Raw genomic sequence first — 16,992 nt, forward strand, 5'->3', positions numbered from 1 at the left:
GAAGCTAAGCAAAATGTTTCTAAACAAACTGACTGGCAATGCATTGCATTGCAGCACTGATTGGTGTACCATTACAAAGCTTTCAGAACGGTACAAGACTTGTGCACCTCGCTTTAAACCGCTTCCAAGGCCACAAAATAAATGAACTAACCGGCGACAAGCTCATCCACAGCAGGCCTCGCGCCTGTTGTTTCATCGGAGCAGCCTACCTATCAACGAACCTTTATCTCCTCTCTTTTTTTTTTTGCTCCATCTTGCCTTTTCCCTTCTTGCAAAAACTACTCTACGGTGAACACAATTGACCATGGCCGAGCTATGTACACGACGAACCGGTGCCCCGGCTGCTGAAAGTCATGGCAAACCACCTCACGCCGCGGCGCCGTTGCCTTCGACCTCGCCGTCGCACTTCCAGACCACGTCCTTGAGCTGTGTCGACAGAGTTCTGTAGAACTGTTGTTGCATAGAAGAATTAATTTGGTTAAAAAACGGCAGTAAAATAGCAAGGGGAAATGGATAAAATTTCTAGGTTATGAAAGCACTTTGCAAAGGAAGGAGTGGCTTCATCCTTAATTTGCCATGAATATAATCGCTCATTGCTAATGCCATCTCTTAATTAGCATATGGAGTACTATGGCGTATGGAAATGGATATTGTGGCAGAGTAGGTCAAGACTGGTACCTTTTGGAACTCCAGAGTGTCCCCCTTTGCCTTTTTGAGCTCAACCACATGTAAGGATGGAGCTACTTGGAAAACCTATTATTCATCACAAAACAAAATCTGAATGAACAGTGGTTCCTTAATGTTTTCAGTATTTTGTTGGTATGGGGTTTCAACTTACCTCAGTTGCAACATTGAGATTGCCTTTTCTACCTGCTTTCAGGTTTTCCATCCGCATCTGGAATGAACAAACACAAACTTATTAGGACTCAATGGAAGTGGGTAGTACGAGCTTTATTTCCTGATAACTTGATGCATGTGAGAGAATTTTTGCAATGATTATCTATCTAGCCAGTAAAGCCATATGAATACCTTGTAATTTTTCTTTTGAATATCAAATCCAAGTGGCTTTGCAGCTTCTGCAATCTTGGTGATAATTTCTTTTGGAGGACACTGTGAGGTGAATCTTGTCTCTCTTTTATACTCCTGTAACAGTATTTGCACTAATAAGCCCACTGCAACGATGCTTTGCTTTTAAATGCTTCATAAGCAACAAAGTGGTTTTGAAAAATGGGGGAACTACAATATTGGCAGGGTTATAATATACTTGACGACTAATTGGAGCATAATTATCTGACCTTTTTTGCCTCAAACAAATTGTCCAGATTCAGTGCCTGATTCAGTGAAATGAGTTCAAATGCATTCATTGAGGTAGGCTGATCTTCAGTTTCTTCTTTGACATGCCGATCCTGGTAATCGGTAAATGTATTAAAAGAATAGTTAATCTTCTTTCCTATCACATGATGCTGAATGCTTTAAAAAATATGTGTCAATTGACTCACTTCAGAGTCTCCAAAAGCAGCATCGACATCATCAAAACTAGTTTCATATTTCTCATCAAATACAGGTGGTTTGTAACCCTTTTTGAACCAAGGATCTTCCAGTATTTGAGGAATGGTGATCCGCTGCTCAAAATTCAACAACGGCACAAGTCAGGTAAATTGGTGTTCAGTGACTCTTTTTCTTAATGTAAAGAAATTTTATTTCAATGTGAAAGATCCACTTAGTCATACATGCATAAAACAGCATTGGTTGCATGACTCATTATTGCTTGCTTAAAATGCTTGTAGTTCTGTTTAGATATGATTTAGCCTGTTTCCTGAGTCCTTTGAGCAATAATATCTCAAAAATTATATGAAACTTACAGTTGTAGGGTTGGGATCCAGAATTCTGGTAATCAGCTTCTTAGCTCCAGAAGAAAACCAAGAGGGGCAGGTAAACTGAGCTTCAGAGATCTGTGATTGAAAAGGGAGTAAGAGTAAATAATTGGCATTCACCGAATCTTGGTGGTTTGGATAGTTTTGTATGTATCACCTTTTTATAAAGAGCGATGATGTTTTCATCCTCAAAAGGTAAAAACCCAGCAAGCAGAACAAAAAGGATTACCCCACAGGACCAGATATCTGCAGCTGCCCCATCATAGCCTCTGTCCTCAATCACCTACAAGCACGTACCAAATAACGTGTTAGGAAAACAAGGTACTGTAATAATGCCAATATGTAATCAATATGTACTATGATGAGGGAAAAAAAAGATTACCTCTGGAGCAACATAATTAGGAGTTCCACATGTTGTGTGAAGCAACCCGTCAGCCTGTATAGTTGAATTCAAGCATATTAGAGCACTGATATTTTAAAGTGTAATTTTACAATTCTTAAAAAGGTACTGGCAGGTATCACATTTTCTAGACTTTTTACCACATACCAAAATTCTATATAAAAATTTGGCACCTACAGATATTTTCTCAGGGATCGTAAAGTTTCTCTAATTTAAAAGGCCAAACAAGAATAGCAATGCAACTATCATTTAGAACATATCAAACTGACTTATCATTACGATACCTTCACTTGCTCGGTTAAAGCACTCAAACCAAAGTCAGACACTTTCAGGTTTCCAGAAGCATCAAGCAGCAAATTTTCTAACTGCAAACGCATGCTAAACATCAGCATATACTCATAACAGTTGTTCCTCACTTGCACATGAATACATACATGATCCCGAGGTTAAGCCTTTACCTTCAAGTCTCTGTGGTACACACCCCTACTGTGGCAGTAATCAACTGCATTGATAAGTTGCTGAAAATATTTCCGTGCTTCCTCCTCCTTCAACCTTCCATTAGTTGCCTTTGTAGTTGGTACATAGCATCAGTTAAAATCAACAAAACAATGATAATATACCATGAATCAAATCCTTTTTACATGTTTTAGATCATATGTTTGGCACTTACAATGATTTCAAAGAGCTCTCCTCCAGTAACATATTCCAGAACAATGAAAATTCTTGCTTTACTTCCCATAACCTGAGGTAGAAGTCAAATTTCAGTCTAAGGTTATTACACTGTTGGCATGAATAAACAATATTTTTAAGAGGTACAATGCAGTGATAAATCAGGAAGTGCAGATTAATTTGTGACTTTACCTCGAACAGCCGAACAACATTAGGATGCTTTACTAACTTCATAGTACAAATTTCACGCCTAATCTGCATTGAATTCAGAATGGTATGAGTACAACAATATATAATAAATACTTTCTTCCTTTTAAAAACCGTATACAAGATTTCCACCCTGAATTGCAGATATGTAAACAAAATATGTGTTCTGAGTTCTGACCACAACTTGTGTCTAGTGTTATTCTGCGTCTAAAATCTCTGCTCTTAGAACAGTAGAATGAAGAGTCAAGCCTATTAAATGGAATTCAGAACATGAACATCCATTTGGCACAAGCAGAACATATCCTGAAATGTACAAAATGAGGTCCTTTTCTTTACTTCAACTTTTCATGAAGTTGGAAGCAATTAGAAACAGTATAATGCACCAGGAGAACATACTGAGTTGGTAATATGACTTCAACTGGAAGATCACCTATTTGGGTATATCTCGGTGTCATGCAAATATGTAGTCATGTGGACACACAAATCATTCTTAATTGAAGTTACATCTTTCTATGCTCCCAGCCTCCCATGGTGACACGCACATCCAAGGAAGAAAATTGTTTCTTCAGTTTTGTTCCTTGATACAAAGATGCAAGTTGGTTGTAGTAAACACTAATGAACTGAAAATCACAGATTACAGTTACGAATATGATCAATTGTGTTGGAAGTATATATCTTTTTGTTTTTTTTTTCCGGAGATAAACTTTGTTGACTATTACATATGATGGTAAGCTCGGCTGTGTGGTTTACTGAAAAACGATATAGGATGCATCGATTCTTGACCACTATAGGATGCATCGATTCTTGACCACTTTATTTCTATGGATATGTGAATCACTGAAAATGATTTAGGACACTCACAACGATTGTAGTACAGATTTTTGGCCACTTTGTTGACTAACAGAGGTTAATCTGATATATGTACTAATGATATGGATTGGCACGGTGATTGCTAAAGAACTGATGCAATGCCTTATATGGGAATCGTTAAGAGAATTGCTCCAAAAAAATTGTCTGAGAATGACCTGTTCAACCAATCTGTGCTTCTGAACCTTCTCCTTGTCAAGGATTTTGATGGCAACTGGCTCGTCATTTTCGGTATTCTTTGCAAACCGGACCTTTGCAAAGGTTCCTTCTCCGATGGTGCGCCCAAGCTCATACTTCCCTACACGACGCTTCACCTTTGGAGATAATGCAGCTCTCTTAGCCCTATACATCTTCGAACAAATGAAGGTTCCTATGAACCTTCAAGTTATTCAAGCACCTGGAATTTTCAATAAATCAGGCTATGAAGATCATTAAATTGATATTGAACGATTCGTCATTCAAATAATCAGGGGACAAACACTTATAATTAAATCAGAAACATGAGAGAAACACAGAGGATGCTCTCATATCTATTGCAAACGAGAAGTGATATTACAACCTGGAAAACTGAACTATGGTAAAGAGATTGGATAACCTCTATTCACTATAGTATCACAGATACAGCAGAAATCTTGAAGAAACGATTCACACGGACAATTCTACTGAAGATGGGTATCAAGGACCAGAGTTCAACATCTCTCCTTTTTAATAAGGGGAAAAAATATGGGCAATATTGTATCCAGGTTGGTAGCAAAGCATTGATTAAAACATCTTTTTGCCAAGCATTGGTTAAAACATCTTAGGAAGTTAGAACGTACTAACTGCTTGAGGACCCTTCAATAGACTATAGCTGACAGAAAAAATGACGACTTGACAAGCAATAGTTTACACAGATTCATCCAGAAAGTCAGAATTAACTAGGAGTCTCGACATATCGACAAATTCAGTTATTCGTCTTACTGCAATTTAGCCATTCCATTTAAAAACCGGAAACTTTCAGTCCCTGACATTTCATCATTTCATGAAAAGAATATCCTTTCAAGAAGCGTTCTGCAACTCTGTATGTTCGTCATTGCCAAAAGAAAAGAAAAAATGGAGAGTGAGGCAATCATTTGTAAATTTGAAAATTTAGCACCGGCGACAGTGAACAACACCTGATGAAAATATATAAAATGACCAGACAACTCCGAAAACAACGGCGCAAAATTCACTTTGACTTTATCCACATAATAGACGGTAATGACTGATGACAGAAGCTGAGCTGGAGATGCAGCATACTCTGAAAAAAACACATGCGCCTGGCCTGCAGCCGAAAGGCAAAAGGACCAGCACAGAAGGGAAACCTCAAGTATCTTTTTGAATGACTGCATCACTGAAAAAAACCTCAAGATCCGCAAAAAGTACCCAGACTTTTGCAAGTAAAACATCGATAGCATCCGACAGAAGCACTGCCATATGTGCAGCCATGCAGGTCCATGGAGATGCCATCAGATACTTAAATGCAAAAAAAAAAAAAAAATCCCCCCAAAAAAAGCCCTTCTGCAGATACGTTTTGCTGAAAGAAAAGAAATCAAGATCACAAAGACAACTGATATCTGAAGGGAGAGGTCACAATGAGCTGGAAATGCCAAGAACCATGTAAAGAACCGAAATGCAAGAGAAACACCTGTGCCTAACTCTTTCCCCACCGCTCGAAAGAAACACAGAAAAGAATTGTCCAAACAAGAAAGGACCTAAAATCGCCGGAACGCAAAATTCGAGCACCAGAAGAAGGCGAATCCATTCAGGCAGACAGGCACTAATCAAGCTTACCTTCAACTCCGAGACCAGCCGGAGCAGCAGCAGCAGCAGATTCAGGTCTCTCTGCCTCTCTCGCAAGGACACAGGAGGAAACGGAGCCAGGTCGGAGGAGCTACAGGAGATCGCAGCCGGAGGTTGGAGGGTGGATTGGAGAGGAGGCCGAGGGGGGCTGGTGGTAATAAAGGAGGTGCAAAAACGCAATGCAAGCATGTGGGCGGGTGACGTGTCATGTATCGCAATTCGCAGAGGTGGCAGCAGCAACCCACCGGAAAAGGACAGCGTGGCGAGGGGGGCAGCGGCACGCACAGAGCGCACCAGATGTTTGTTTGTTTGTTTCTTTCTTTCTTTTGCTTGCGGCGCCACTTCTATCTCATCGGCTCTCAGTTCTTCAAAGGCTGCATGCCTGCATGGCACACGAGACGAGACGTCCTTGGGGTCCTTGCCATTGCCACGATGATCCTCTATCTTTTCTTCTGTTCTACGTGGCAGCGGATCTGGTGAATGATATTAGAGGATCTGAATAAATTAAATAGAGTTTTAGTTTTTCTTTCTATCAATGTTTGCTATAAATTTTAGAAGAGTCTTCGTAGGGCTCTAGTGGTTTAAACGGGGTAGAGGGGGCTCGAGCCCCACCGTCCTCATGCCAAATCCGCCCCTGCTCTGTGGCAACACGAAGAAGGTGACTAGGGTGAGCGAGTCCGATAGCTCCAAGCCTTAGGCAAGCACGAACATTCGTATGCGGCCGACTATGTTCGTGCTTACCCGATGAACACATACTGTGTCATGCACCCTATGTTTACACTTTTTCCGATTATACCGAGAAAAAAAAACTGAGGTAGATCAGCGAACATCACTAAATTCTTGCCAATCCAAGTGTTTTTCAATGGTTTACGGGGAAAAAATTGCACAATGTGTTTGGTAATGCAACCATGTAGTATTAATTTGGGCAAGCCCTTTAAATTTCGTGGGGTGTTCGTGTGTGTTTTTCATAAAAAAAAGCAAAACAGCATTTTTTAAACAAAAATATTTATGAAGCAAAATTATATATATATATATTTTTAGGGATCTAAAAGCCAATACTGAAAAATAAACTTCGATGAAAAAAATATCAAAATTAACTCCAAATTTAAAATTTAAAATTTAAATTTTGGCTTATAAGCATAAGCAAAAGTAAAAAATACGGTGCATATACAATCGTAAACGCTCATATACACACTATAAATACACTCGACGTAAATCCTACCCTATGAGGTTTCAGTAAAAACTGATATGATCGACAGCTTTGTCTACTAACAAAAGAATAATTAGCCCATAAATATACCGGGTGATTGTTTTGTTTTATGAAAAAAGTTAAACGACATAGTTGCAAATGTAAATAATTTATAAATAAAAATTTATATATGTACTTTTAGCTATCTAAAAACTAATCTAAGACGGAAAAATAAACTTCGGTGAAAAAAATCTCAAAATCAATTCTAAAAATTGAAGGTTGAAAATTTAAAATTTGACTTATAAATATACTCATAAATGAAAAGATAGGAGTGATACATGTACATGTCAATTCTATTACTTAGTGCATGTTTGTTTCCAACTAACTTTTTTTTAAGTCCCTGTTACGTCGAATGTTTGGACACTAATTAGAAGTATTAAATATAGACTAATAATAAAACTCACCCTATACTCTGTACTATTTCGCGAGACGAATCTATTGAGCCTAATTAGTCCATGATTGGCGAATGTGATGCTTCAGTAAACATTTGCTAATCATGGATTAATTAGGCTTAAAAAATTTGTCTAATGAAATAGTCTTTATTTATGCAATTAGTTTTGTTATCGGTCTATATTTAATACTCGTAATTAACGTCTAAGCATCTGATGTGAAAAAAAACTAAAAGAAAGTCGCTCATCCAAATAACCTCTTAAACCTAGGAATAGGAATTAAAATCACCAGCAGTTGCCAATATGGCTGTAAGCTTAACAGTCATTCTAACCATCGTTGGATCAAATAATAGATATGTAGATGGAACAAAAATATTGGCAAGCGAATTACTGCATCTGGGGGACCCTGTAGCATGTACTGTAGGTATGTAGCGGAAGCCTGGTAAACAATACTTTCAGTAAATCTTGAGCGTTGGAATTTTGATCTAACGATAGTAAAGACTCGAGACACTACCTGAACTTGCCGTCCATGTTTAAACTGCATTCGAATATGCTATCCTTATTCTAAACATAGATGAGTAGGTTCAACCAGGGTTCCCCTTACTGCGCAAGCCGTTAAAACCGTGATACCGTGCTTTCGCGGATTCCGCACGGTAACCGCAAAAACCGTGATGAATTTGAATCCAAAAAATTTGAATTTAAACTCGTGCGGTTTTCGCGGCTTAACTGCGCGGTAAGCCGCGAAAACCATGGTAACTGCTTGCTAGAACAACACATGAGAACAGCGGTTACCGCGGCTTACCGCGCGGTTTTTAGCCGAAACCGCGGTTACCGCGAGGAGACCGCGCATGCGATGTCAAATGAAAAAAATTTAAAAAAATACATGAAAAATAGAAAAATATTTTGTGACTATATTTATGACAATAGGATATGTTATAGGGAAAACAAGAAAATTTCACATGACATTTTCTAAATTCTTGATATTGCAATATACAAACATACACCGGAATATCAACCTTCACCAAATAATTCACTCCAATAACAAGTAACGACAACTTCATTTTGATTGTTACGTCACAACTATACCTACTACTCATTATTACAAATAAAACTATTTTACAAATAAAACTATACCTACTAGTTGTGACGTAGCAATCAAAATGAAGTCGTCGTTATTTGTTATTGGAGTGAATTATTTGGTGAAGGGTGATATGCCGGTGCATATTTGTATGTTGCAATATCAAGAATTTAGAAAATGTCATCTGAAATTTTCTTGTTTTCCATATAACATGTCCTATTATTATAAATATAGTCACAAAATATTTTCCTATTTTTCATATATTTTTTTAGATTTTTAAAGTTTTTTTCATTTGACATCACATCCACGGTCTCCTCGCGGTAACCGTGGTTTCGGCTAAAAAACCACGCGGTAAGCCGCGGTAACCGTTGTTCTCATGTGTTGTTCCAGCAAACAGTTACCACGGTTTTCGCGGCTTACCGCGCGGTAAGCCGTGAAAACCGCACGAGTTTAAATTCAAATTTTTTGGATTCAAATTCATCACGATTTTTGCGGTTACCGTGCGGGATCCGCGTAAGCGCGGTATCACGGTTTTGACGGCTTGCGCGGTCAGGGGAACCCTGTCAATGACAAAATGTCACGGGATAATGTCACTGAATCTAAATCCATGTATCGGGGGTGCATATATACCGTAGATTTTGAGATGCATATGTTGTATGGGAGCGTTTCTACCTGTAAACTAAAATTTAAATATTTAATCTTTAATTTAGTGTAGATTTGAGAGTTTTTTATCATAATTTATTCCATAGCCATAACTTTTAAATCTCTAAGAACATGCATATAAAAGTTTTATTATAAATTATTTTTTATTTATAAATACGTTGTTTAGTTTTTTATGCAGGCCAAACAATCATTCCATATATGACAATAAATCCAAAGAGCTTTTGTCGTGGGAATTTTCTACGGGTCATAAGTTGAATAGCATAGCAACTTGACCAGTAACATACTAGTCAGTATGCTGGCCCCTCAAAGTACTGGTTTTGGTCGTGTCGTTGGCAACAAAAAGGAATCAAAGTGTGGTGATCTCACGGCAACCGATTTTTTTTTCTACCGCTCTAAACAGTTATTGTACTACCGTTTTGTTTTGCTTCAACGATGAAAATGTGCTCATCGCTGGTGAAGCGTGGCACATCGACAAGCCACAGAAGACCTCGGATGGGAAGCATGGCAAGGAGCACAAATACTGCAGATATGCCATGCAGTCAGAAATGGATTAGCGTTAATCAGCTGCAAAACTTCTGACAGAGATCACACATTGATTATATCAACAAGAACTGACCGACTTATGGGACCAAATTAATGTGGGGGTCATCTGTAGGGGTGTAAAAGGAAAACACCGAAGGGTATATTTTCAAATGAAAAATAATTTACGAGTAAAATTTTTATATACGTGTTCATGGTGATCTAAAAGTCAAAGTCAAAACTGAAAAAATAAAATTTAGTAAAAAAACTTAAAATTAACTCTAAATTTAAGATTAAAAAATTCAAATTTTGGTTATATACATAACCAAAGACACAGGACACGAACTAGGATGTAGTTTGGACTACATATCGAGGAGGGGAACAAACATTGGATAGTACCGGACGCTCACACCGGCCAGCAGTTAAGTCGCTTGATCCAAATGCCAGGCTCTTTTCTAGTCAAAGAGGAATGATAATTATTTTATCGTTACATAGCTATTTAATAGTGTAATGATATAATTAGCTACCGTAAAAGTGAATCTACTCAGAAAGTTAAGTTAAGATGAACTTTTTTATAGAAATCTTTTGTAAAAAAATATATCGTTTACAGTGCAGAAAACACATGCGTACAAGCCAAGAAAGAAGTTAACAATAATATGTAGCACACATAGGTTATTGTAGCACTTATGACTAATCATGTTCTAGTTAGGCTCAAAAAATTCGTCTAACGATTTCTTCTACTCTGTAATTAGATTTAATGCTCTTATATATTTAATATTTTATTTAGGTGTTTAAAGATTTAATGCAATACTTTTGAGAAAAGTTTTTTTTTTTAACTAAAGATCTCGCTCTCTACGAGTTGAGAGGAGATAGCCTTCCCCATATACCGGAGGAGAGGAGGAGAAAGCGACACGTGGAAAAGAGACAATTTTTTTGTTCCCGTCGATAGATTGGGTGGATCAACTTTTTTTAACTGTTGGAATTTAATTTGTACTAGTAGCTATCTATTGGAAGCATTGATCTGAACTAAAATTCTGATTGGAGAACAAAAATAAGAATTATGAGGATAGGTTTTTGAACAACTAATGATGATGCTCTAACATTAATTCAGACCCACGGGTTCCCAAATTGATTTCGACAAAGTGCATATTTTCAGATCGAAGATCCAAACAACGACGCACTATCTGTATTGCTCACAGAAGGGAAAAAAAATCATCGGAAGCACCTGAATTACAGCAGATGATGCAGTAAAAATTTGTAGCTCCAATGCACAAAGGCAACCTATTTCGAACGGCGAAAGTTGTTCTCGAGAAAAGGCGAAAGTTTCTCACAAGCATGTCAGCATCTCACATGGCACGGCTGCACCTTAGAGCATAGTCTCGCTGGACCATGTAGCCGCATCATGCATCGCCAACTAGGCGCATATCAGTTATTAATTTAGACGTTAAGTTACATTCATGACGTCTGAACTCGATTGCCAGTGCTTATTCCCTCTAAAGTGCAAAGTATTTTAAATTTGGTATCAAAATGTTAGTATTTCTAGTACTATTTAAAATATCATTTATTTTATCAATCATTTCTTATACACAATTATTTTATTTTAATATAGTATTTTTTAAAATTTAGTTCTGTTAAAGAATATAAAAAATATTTATATTTTAGAACGTGAGTGAGCTGTTACTAGTTACTAGTTTGTTCCCGTACGTAGGGAGAAAGGGCTCCTCAGCACACAACGTGCAGCTCCATATCCTCATGCTAATTCAGTCCGTGTTATTAGGCCAGCCAGCTGCATGCTTCTCGCAGCTGTACATAGGTATACATGGTGTTCGGCTTATAAATAAAAATATTTCCTGGCATTCCGTTGCGATCTAGTGGTGGTCATTTTCCTTTTTCCTGTCCAGCCAAAATTGTCACTTATTTCTGGCGTGTGCGCTGTGATGCTTTTGCCTGCCATTACTATGTCGAGACCTCTTCTCATCTGTACGTACGTACGTACGGGAGAGTGGGCTAGCTGAAGACAGCAACTTCTCCGAGCGAGCAAGCAAATCTTCTCTGTACGCTTGTGCGATCTGTGTCGATGTGTGTATAATACGCATAGGAGCACGAGATGGAAATGGAACGCAAGAGCGAATGGAGAAGGGTGAGACAGGGGAGTCCGGCCAGAGATGAGTGTTGATATTTTTGGCCACGACAATGCTTTGCCTTTCTCCAGGTCGCTACCAAATCCTTGTCGATTACTATTACTATTTGCTGGATCGTGGTCTAGGAAAAGATGGTGGTTTACAGTTAACCTAGTTGAGAAATTACTGGAGATAAATTCGTGAACCTGAAGGGCCATGCCGCCATGCACTTCACGCTGAATCACATCTGCACTGCAGGCACACTAGGAAGCTTCCTCGCAGCTGCGTGCATGGCCCTGAGCGCCGCAACAGAATGCGTGGCGGTGAATCGAACGAACCTGACGAGTACTACTGAAGCTCCGTCCATATCTTTTATTTCCGCTCTGGCATTTTCCCGAAGAGAAAAGAGAAAGGAGCGCATAATAAAAACTCGCGAACGACTTGTACTACATGGACAGGTAGTGCATACGTAATGGCTTAGCTATTTAGCTTGATCATTTAATTTCGTGTCTCGACAGATCGAGAGTGGGCATTTCGTTTCGAGACACGGCACCTAATCAATGATGATGCTCGTCAACCCAATCCAAGTGCAGCAGCATTGCCAAAACACAGCATGAATAGCTAGCAAGCATGGTAGTGGTTACACATAACGTGATCGGCTACGCAGAAAGCGGGTCAGGCCCCACGCCCAACCCAATACGCGTACGAGAACAAGCCGCCCTTTTCGCCGGTTGATATGCGTCGCGAACTCGCGCCGGTTAATAACTGGACGCACGCACAGGCACAACACAACACAACGAACCCCACCCGACCCGGACCCGGCCACCCCGAACCAACACCGACTAAATTAAGCAAGCCGAGGACGTCGCGCTCGGGCCGGATGCAGCATCGCGTGGTGGGGATCGCGAGGAAGCTTCCGCGCAGCTGCGCGGGGGCGCTAACGGACGACCGGCGTGTGGCCCCGACGTCACGCAGCGCGCAAGCGGCCGCGCGGGCGAAAAGGACGTGGGGCCGGCCGCGCTGCACCTGACCACACGGCCGCTCGGCCCTCGCTTGCTCGCTTGCCTGCCTATCAGCCTATCAACCCGGCGCGGACGCCTACGTATGCGTCGTACGGACTCGCAGGAAAAGGCGGACACGGCTCGTCGTACTTATCTACTCCGTACTCCCGTGGTCATCTTTTCACTTCCGAGAAAAATATTTAAACAACATAGAAAAATATTAAAATATATTTATAAACAAAAAATAAATTATAAAATAAAACGTTTATGCATGTGTTATTAGCTATGTAAAATTAAAGTATAAAAAAATAAACTATGATAGAATTAACTATAATTTTAATATTGAAAATTTAAATTTTGGTATTTGAGTTTAAGAGAAACGAACAGATGACATGGATGGCTTATCTCGGTCGCCGGTTGGCACCGTGCGGCCGTCGGCTGCGTGGCGGTGGAGACATGGTTTTGTCTCGCATAGCATCTCATGGCTGTGGCTAGCTGCGGTAAAAATTGAAAACCGTTGGCCCCGCTGATCGGTCGGTCCATCGGTGAGACGTGTCCTCTGATCGGTTGCATGCGTACTTGAGTCACAAACCTTTTCGGTTGCAGCCACGCCGCGCGCGCAGCCGAGTAGAGTCCGCGCTTCGACCGAGCTCTGCACGCTCGGAAGGGAAAATATCGAACAGCAGCTAGTGGGTGCAGCATTGCAGCCAGATGGAAAAGTCCCGTCCGAATTGGTGCCCGCCGGCGCCAAGTGCTACCTACCACGCACACCGTAACCAGAAAATCTACCGGAATCTACTCCACCGCCGGTCTTTGCTGGCCGTGGAGCCGGGTGACGGGGAATAATGTGGACCAAAAAGTTCCTCTCCCTGCATCGATCTTAACTTTGCAGTCTGCTGCTCACACAGATCTGGGTCCTGTTTAGGAAACAACGGCAACTTCCTGCAGAGTCTACGTAAGAGCAAGTTTAATAATATAGCTAATTCATCTATAGTTAATTTAATAGTTAATTTATACAATAGTTATCTATAAAACGTATACTATATGGTTCCACCTATCATACATACTTGTGTCGTGGAGTTCATAATGTATCTTACTATGTTGTTTTTCTCTCTTTTCTTATCTAATTAAAATATATTTATAGTTAGGTTATAGTTTGCTATTGTACCTGTTCTAAGTCTAGAGTTTCTCAAACTAACATTAGCTTTGAAATCTTGTAAAATTCAGAAAATAAATCAATAACTAGGAGCTGAAAAGATCAACTTTTATATACTCTGAAAAGCTAATTGCTTATCGAGATCTTAAGCTCTTTCAAGGGTCCGAATCGGAGATTAGATCCAGCCAAGCAGCAGCAGCATCACGCTAGCCGAATGTGCCAACGATATGGGCCGACTGGAACCTGACACCACGCGCAGTCTTTTTTTCGCTAAAGACGCACGTACAGTTGCATGCATTTTATTTTTACGGCCATTGCAGTGGACAAGACAGCTGCCACCTTAATCGTACGAGAATCCCCATCACGTCATCATGGCGTTCAAATATCAACTTGGAAAGACCATCGATCCTTAGGCCTTTTTTAGTTTTTATTTTTTTTCAAAAATATCACATCAAATCTTTAGAAACCTAAATAAAGTATTAAATATAGATAAAAAACTAATTGCACAGTTACGAAAGAAATCTTAAGACGAATCTTTTAAGCTTAATTAGTACATGATTAGCCATAAATGCTACGGTAACCAACATGTGCTAATGACGGATTAATTATCTCGCGGTTTCCAGGTTAGCCATGAAATTCTTTTTTCATTCGTATCCGAAAACCCCTTCCAACATCTGATCAAACATTTGATGTAACACTTCTTCTAAAAAAATTTCGAACTAAACAGCCCCTTAATTGCCCGGTTATTAGCGTGGGATGCGGCTCTTTTGACTTAAGTCAGAGAAACGCCGGTGGTTGACTATGGTGACTATGGGCCTCACCATCGTTTATAGACGCACATATCAGTCACTGTGAGTGAAGTCTGAGGAGCATGTTCCATTAGTGGAAGCATATATCGTTTCTTGTAGTTTGAGCTTCACTGCATTTTAACTTGACCAGGAGCTTCAGTTGGAATGGAGCTTCAATTTATGCTAGAATTTCTTGTTCAGACACACTACACTTGATGCTTGACAGCTTATTTTATTGAAGATCTTTTGTCGTTCGCTTTAGTTCGGCGGCAGGTCGGTTGACCATCCTGTTTTGCTGCCCATAATCCATTCTCCAACCATGCATGATACATTTCCTTTTCTTTTCTCTAAAAAAATCAACTGTACATAGCTTAAATTTTGTCTGCTCCCTGAGAAATCTCTTCATGATTCTCAAAATCCCTGCTCTACCTATTTTGAACAAACAATTGAGCAGATATTAAAGAACGCGAGACATCATTTACGGTACAAAATGGTTTGGTGCTAGAGCAAACTAATCATGCCATACGGACAAAAGCTTCCAAAGAAGCACGTCCAAATCACATCCAAAGCATGTTCCATGAGCTCAAGCAATTAATACGGTGTCCACGACTTGAAATACCTGTTCCATTATATATAGGCATATAGAAGTTGTCCGTGTAATAAAGTTACCCAAAAAAAATAAATAATGTGTACACGTACACGTGCAAGAAGACGACGAGATCATGTTGGGATGATACAGAATCTGGTCAAATTAGAAAATTTTCGTTCTCCATTATTGATTTTGTGCTGGTAACGTGCGCTGTCGCGTGCTTTATATTAAGAGTTGTTGCTTTTCTTAATGGAATTTCCAATTGATTGATAGAAATCCTTTGCCAGAAAAAAAGAAGAAAAAATTCGCAAAAAGAGAGAGAGAGAGAAGTGAAGAAATGCACTAATTTGAGGAAAACAATAAGCCATGGATGTCTGTTGGGCTCAGTGGCCGGAAAAGACATGGAGCTTTTCCGTTTGGCTTTGAGGGCCCACATGTCCAGCAGAAGAAGGGTAAGCCACATGGACCTGGACCTGGACCTAGACTGGACTGGACGTGCATTGCTACCCTCGCGCAATCATGTGTAGTACAATGCTGTAATATGGGGTGGCAATCTTTTAGGATATCCCAACCCAGTAGCATTGACTAATCATGTCAGTTCATGAGACTGCCAGTAGACCATTCACCTCTCAATCCAGTATGTCCTCAGCTTAGCCCAAAAAACAAATTCATATAGTCATTATGTTTACATAAAATATGGTTCCCCAAAACCTGTTTGAGACATTAGAGCTTCATAGAGCTCCAGCGGTGTCTTACAAGACTACCACCTCCATAGCCACGTCAATTCCAACAAGCCGTGACCACTTGCCACATACTGTGATAGGCGTGACCGTAAGTAGGGATGACCGTTTCCAAAAATAATAATATAAAAATGATACATTTCTGATCATTACCGTTTCTAAAATTTAACATTTTCAGTTTCTATCTAAACTTTATTGAATTTCACGCTAAGTAGTGCAATTCATAATTTTTCATAAATATGAAAATTTCTCAACCGTACCGATATCGTTTTCGAAAATATTATTAAAATATAATACCGTTTCCAACTGGTGTTGACCATTTTTATCCCTAACTGTAAGGGCCACTAGCCACGCATGGCGTTAGACATGGCCTTACTAAAACATCATATTAGTCTATTTCATATTTTTTTTAATAATTAATTAATCATGTACTAATCTATTTTTATGTTTTCCGTGTCAGGTAATTAACTTATCCCCCTCCCTAAAGAACGCGGCCTAGGTCCCTCTAGACGCATCAGGTTCAATTTACCATATGATGGCAGTAGCAATAACTCAAAGTAAGTCCGTTTAGAAAAGCTCCTGAATATGTTATTAGCGAATACTACTAATATGAAGAAAATTTTAAATTCTGAATTGTTCATATTCCCTTCCAAAGTACTCCCTTCACTTTTTTTTATTTGATGATATTGACTTTTGGTTCTACGTTTGACTATTTATCCAATTGTTATCCTAAATAGGATTTTCTTTTTTTAACTTCTACTAGTCCAATTATTTGCAACAAAAATAAATAAGATGAATAATCAAATATAGTTCCAAAAGTTAATGCCGTCAAATAAAAAAGAAACCAGAGAGAGTACTTTTG

General features: G+C 39.3%; 1 protein-coding gene across 1 annotated transcript; it reads right to left on the reverse strand.

Annotated features, from left to right (window-relative positions):
• Positions 1-14: 14 nt before the first annotated feature.
• On the reverse strand, positions 15-5,954 carry LOC102709631 (CBL-interacting protein kinase 31). Its single transcript, XM_006649935.3, has 15 exons — positions 5,830-5,954; positions 4,176-4,414; positions 3,136-3,198; positions 2,945-3,016; positions 2,733-2,840; positions 2,559-2,639; positions 2,257-2,310; positions 2,032-2,157; positions 1,863-1,952; positions 1,500-1,622; positions 1,296-1,406; positions 1,030-1,143; positions 839-895; positions 679-753; positions 15-450 (listed from the first exon to the last, which is right to left on the reverse strand). The coding sequence occupies exons 2-15, from the start codon at positions 4,365-4,367 to the stop codon at positions 367-369; spliced, it is 1,350 nt and encodes a 449-aa protein (XP_006649998.1). The 5' UTR covers positions 4,368-4,414; positions 5,830-5,954; the 3' UTR covers positions 15-366.
• Between the last annotated feature and the right edge of the window lie 11,038 nt (positions 5,955-16,992).

This window comes from Oryza brachyantha, chromosome 3, assembly GCF_000231095.2.
Source record: "Oryza brachyantha chromosome 3, ObraRS2, whole genome shotgun sequence".
Taxonomy (NCBI): domain Eukaryota; kingdom Viridiplantae; phylum Streptophyta; class Magnoliopsida; order Poales; family Poaceae; genus Oryza; species Oryza brachyantha.